The sequence below is a fragment of the Labrus mixtus genome, unplaced genomic scaffold, assembly GCF_963584025.1.
Source record: "Labrus mixtus unplaced genomic scaffold, fLabMix1.1 SCAFFOLD_138, whole genome shotgun sequence".
Classification (NCBI taxonomy): Eukaryota; Metazoa; Chordata; class Actinopteri; order Labriformes; family Labridae; genus Labrus; species Labrus mixtus.
The window spans coordinates 10,001-14,713 of NW_026870255.1; the positions used below are offsets into that span (position 1 = coordinate 10,001).

The following is a 4,713-nucleotide window of genomic DNA, read 5'->3' on the forward strand; positions in this document are numbered from 1 at the left end:
GAGGAACGAACACACATCCTTGTTAGAGGAACACATGAGAACATATCAGACTTCAGAGAGTGTTTCATTCACACCTTTCTCAATAACAGTGTGTGTTAAAGCGACCCGGCTGCTCTTCTACCCGACATTAACCTACAATGTTGTCATGGAGAAAGTGTCCCTCAGACGCTGGTTTGACCGAGTGGACGACACCGTGATCCTGGGAGCGCTGCCGTTCAGATCCATGACAAAACAGGTCAGACTGCCTGAACAGGAAATCCTCTTTCACCTGCAAACACTGAACACAATCCTCTTCTTCTTCTTCTTCTCTTATGTGGCATCCTTTTTAAAAACAACACCAACCCTGCACTCATTTTCACTTCATTTGTCTGTCTACTCGCTGTTATATTGTATAGTTTCTGCTTATTATATGTCTACACTCATAACTTATGTCAATACTGTCCATTTATGACTCTGTTTTTGCACATTTACATTCAATCTTCCATATTTAATCTTCCTATTTAAGACTAGTAATGTTTAGTTAGATCCTGGTTGTATATATTCACATTCTTAGTTTTAGTGCTTATTTACTTTGTATTTAATATTATATTGTGTTTAGATTTGCTAACATTGTGTTTTTTACTCATATTGTGTGTTTGGATAACCTGCTGCTGTAACGCCACAATTTCCCAGTTTGGGATCAATAAATTAATTCTATTATATTCTATTTCAAGTAGTAGATTTATAGATAGATACCACAAATCTTCTATTTACTTCACTCTGAAAACAAAGCTCAAACAAAACTTGTGCACAGCCCAAGATGGGAAAGACTATGAAATTGTAAATGTATACCAGAAAGATTAACTTAATGTGTATAAATTTAGGATGTCAATTAAAAAAAAAAACAGTAAATCATTTAGTTGATCTTGTTTTGTAGGACAGCATGCAAACCTGCCTCATGGCCTGTATACATACAGTATACGGCCCCCCGTTTTTCTTTTTAAGATTTATTTTTGTGCCTTTATTGTAGAGATAGGATAGTGGATAGAGTCTGAAATCAGGGAAAGAAGTCATTTAAGGATACCTTTCCGATAGAAAAGGACAGCTGTCATTAAAATGTATACTTTATTGATCCCGCGAGGGGAAATTCGTTTTTTACACTCTGTCTAGTAAACATGCTACACAAACATAGGCTGAAATACACACACATGCACAAATAGGATCCTATGGACATGCACTAATGGAGGGGTCTCAGAGTGAGGGGGCTGCCCACAGCGGGCTGGACTTGGTCCGTGCCGGGACTTGAGCCGGCGCCCCTCCGATTCCCAACCCAGGTCCCTACAGACTGAGCTACTGCCGCCCACAATATTTAGGCTAGTCAAAGAGACTGGGCCTTAAATGGGGAGGGGCTTTAAAAAAAAAAGAAGTATGGTAGAGAAATAAATAGATAGCAGTGTTTCCTCTTTTTTAACAATTAGGGGTGGTGGCCTGGTCCCCGGCGGGGGATTGAATGAATGTGAGTTTTGTGTGATTAGAGCTGTCGTTGTTGAATTGTCCTCTTTTCTTTATGCAGCCACCGTCAGGCCCAAGGATGCCGTCACTCACAACCAGCTGACAGCGTTTGGGGAGTATGTGTCCGAAATGATGCCCAAATACATCCAGCAGGTTCAGGTCAGTTCATCTGCTTCTTTATGAACATTATATACTAGAGTGCTTTTCACATAATATGCAGCCCTGTAAATTTCAATGTGTTGCAATATTTGTCTTTATACTCATGTTACGTGTAGTTTAGCAGAATCACAACATCAACAAAAGAGCAGAGAAGAACATACTGGAGAACAGGAAACTTAATGCAGCTGTTCAATTACGTGCGCAGAGATCGCACCGGTCATGTGCATACAGTCTGTGATTGTGCACGGATTGCAGGGAATAAACGTCACACCCTCCCACTCTCTCTTCGGATTTTTTTTATGCCGTTTATTTTTTAGAGAAAGAACAGTGGCTAGGGTCATATATATCGTGGGAAAGGAGCCACACGGCCGCCAGCTTTGAGGGCTATAGCCTCAGTACATGGGGCGCGCAACCAACCACTAGGCTACAGGCGCCCCTAAGAACTCAGAGATTTTATCATGCTGTGTTCTAACATCAGTTCACTCAAACTTCATGCAGAACAAATTGAGACCACTTGAGCTAAATGCATTTACTCATTTGGATGTGTAGGTGACCTGTTATAATGAGCTGGAGGTGATGATCCATCCTGATGGCGTTGTCCCTGTGCTGACCTTCCTGAGGGACCACACCAACGCCCAGTTCAGGAACATGATCGACCTGACGCCTGTCGACATCCCCTCACGGCAGAACCGCTTTGAGGTAGCTGTCAAACCACGGACACACAGACAGAGACTGATTCGGCTTTTATTCTTTCTACACTTTTTTTTACTTTTCTTCTAACAATATTTCTGTGCCTGTTCTGGTTCTCTTAAGATACATTTAAGTTGTCTGAATGTTGTTGATAATGTGTCTTTGTTGCTTCACAGATTGTGTACAACCTGCTGTCGCTGCGCTACAACTCCCGTATCCGTGTTAAGACGTACACAGATGAGTTAACCCCTGTGGACTCTGCTGTGCCGGTCCACATGGCTGCAAACTGGTACGAGAGGGAGCTGAGTCAGAACCTGCAGGCCCAGTCTGAAGAGTCAGCATTTATTTATTTGAATCCCACGTCAGTCTTTCTCAGTGGGGACTAAAAAAAGGGGGGGAAAAAACCTGGGTTCAAATGACTGACAACTAGAAGAAGTTTTGGATTTGTTTCAGTAGATTGTTTCATCCTGCAGCCATGAAACAGTCTGTGATGGCTGCAAAATAATGTTCAGGGGAAATGAGACAACTTCAACTCAGTCAAGTTTGTATGTATTGCACGTTTAAGACAGCGTCTGCTGGCGCACTCACACTAGGCCCAGTTGTCCCGTACCGTGCTAAAGCCAATCGCTTCGTCCAAGCATGCCAGGGGAAGTGTATCGTGCACTAGTCAAATGAACTGGACTTTAGGGGTGAAGCATGTGAGTGCGCCCTAAGAGGCAGAACCAGACTCATGATGGACAGCCGTCTGCTGAGATTGTGTTGGGATAGAGGGAGATGCAGGAAGAAGAGAAGGATAGAGACAAACAACAAAGAATACGATCTATTTATAGCTACAATGTCAGTTGATCAGTGCACCTTTTAAATTTGTTATAAAAAAACTGAATTCCTCTTTAGCGAGTCAAATAGATTAGCTGGAGTAATTGTGTGATTTTGGCGTTTCTGTATGTTTTGCCAGGTGTGGGACATGTTCGGTGTGTTCTTCGCCAACCACCCAGACCTGAGGCGTATTCTGACCGACTACGGCTTCGAGGGTCATCCCTTCAGGAAGGACTTTCCTCTCTCGGGATACGTGGAGGTGAGTGCTGACAACAACACGTCCTGCTGCAACAGTGCAGCTTGGTCTGTTTTAATCTGCCTCATCGGTGAATTAATCATTTTGTTTCCTTCCAAAAATAAATGCAGTAGTATTGGCATGGTGTCAGTGAGACTGGCAGGATGGAAGCTGTGCCCAGACGTTTAGTCTCAACCTCTGCTGGAGCCTGTGTTTGTGTTTTTTTATTCAATTATTTATAGAGCTCATGGTAATGAAGTCAGGGCTCCCACCGGCCCTGAACACATCCTCTATAGTTCCTGCCAAGAAAGGATAATTTATCCTCAAAGTACTTTCAGTAGTACTTTAAGTGCATCTATTTCCTTGAAGGAATAAATAATTAAATTAGCCTCTTAGATCTGGTTTTAAAAATGTATCATCTGGTCAGGATCTCATAAAAGAAAAAGCTCCTTGTGGATTATTTCTTGTTACATTTTTTAGTTTTTTTTTAGTCTTTGGGATGCATCAATGATAACCTCAAAAACCCTCAAACTGCTTTGAAGAGATGTAAACATGCATTCATATTGACAACTGACGCGTGTCTCCCTCCTCAGGTGCGCTATGATGACAAGGTGAAGCGCGTGGTGGCTGAGCCCGTGGAGCTGTCGCAGGAGTTCAGGAAGTTTGACCTGAACACGCCCTGGGAGGTTTTCCCGGCGCACAGGGAGCCCAAAGACGCCCCGCCCAAACTGGAGGCTGGAGAGGCTCCTGAGAAGAAATGACGTCCCTCATGATTCATCCCCACGTTCTGTCTGTCCGAGTCATTTTGGGATCCCCCGCCCCCCAACTGAACAAAGCCACCTGAATATTTATGTAAATAAAACTAAGAATAAAACAATCCTGAAAAGAGATTTTTTTGTGGTGCTGTAAGTTATCTGGTCAACTGTGTGTGTACACCTGAACTTTACCCCTCTAAATGTGACTCCACATTTCATCCCTTACCCTTACAACCTTCTAAAATCAGCTGCTGATATTTCAGCATCCTCTTTTCTGGTTTCAGCATTTCAGTGTGTCTCCTTGCTGCCTGGATTTCCTCCTGATTAGGCCCAGTCGTCATGGTTTATTTTGCCTTTGTCAGATAGGAAAGATGAAGAGAGACAGGAAAAGTTGGGAGGAGAGAGTGGTGGGCGACATGCAGCAAAAGGCTGACAACCGTCGCTGTGAAGAGGACTACAGCCTCCATACGTGGGGCGTGCGACTATCGGCTCCCCGTCATCGTTTATTTTGACAAAGATTTTCTAAACTTCAGGCTAAGAAAGCTTAAAGAAAAATAGACCTAATAA

At 43.1% G+C, this 4,713-nt stretch overlaps 1 protein-coding gene across 1 annotated transcript; it reads left to right on the top strand.

Annotated features, from left to right (window-relative positions):
- Positions 1-1,513: 1,513 nt before the first annotated feature.
- LOC132967182 (NADH dehydrogenase [ubiquinone] iron-sulfur protein 3, mitochondrial-like) lies at positions 1,514-4,281 on the top strand. Its single transcript, XM_061034044.1, has 4 exons — positions 1,514-1,650; positions 2,200-2,349; positions 2,517-2,629; positions 3,296-4,281. Exons 1-4 carry the CDS (start codon positions 1,621-1,623, stop codon positions 3,339-3,341), a joined length of 339 nt encoding a protein of 112 aa, XP_060890027.1. The 5' UTR covers positions 1,514-1,620; the 3' UTR covers positions 3,342-4,281.
- The last annotated feature ends 432 nt before the right edge of the window (positions 4,282-4,713 follow it).

Excerpts from the sequence above, each read along its gene's own strand:
- LOC132967182 (XM_061034044.1), top strand. The coding sequence starts at position 1,621 with ATGATGCCCAAATACATCCAGCAGGTTCAG. Across the intron at positions 1,651-2,199 it reads AATACATCCAGCAGGTTCAG|GTGACCTGTTATAATGAGCT; the intron begins GTCAGTTCATCT and ends TTGGATGTGTAG. Across the intron at positions 2,630-3,295 it reads GTCCACATGGCTGCAAACTG|GTGTGGGACATGTTCGGTGT; the intron begins GTACGAGAGGGA and ends ATGTTTTGCCAG.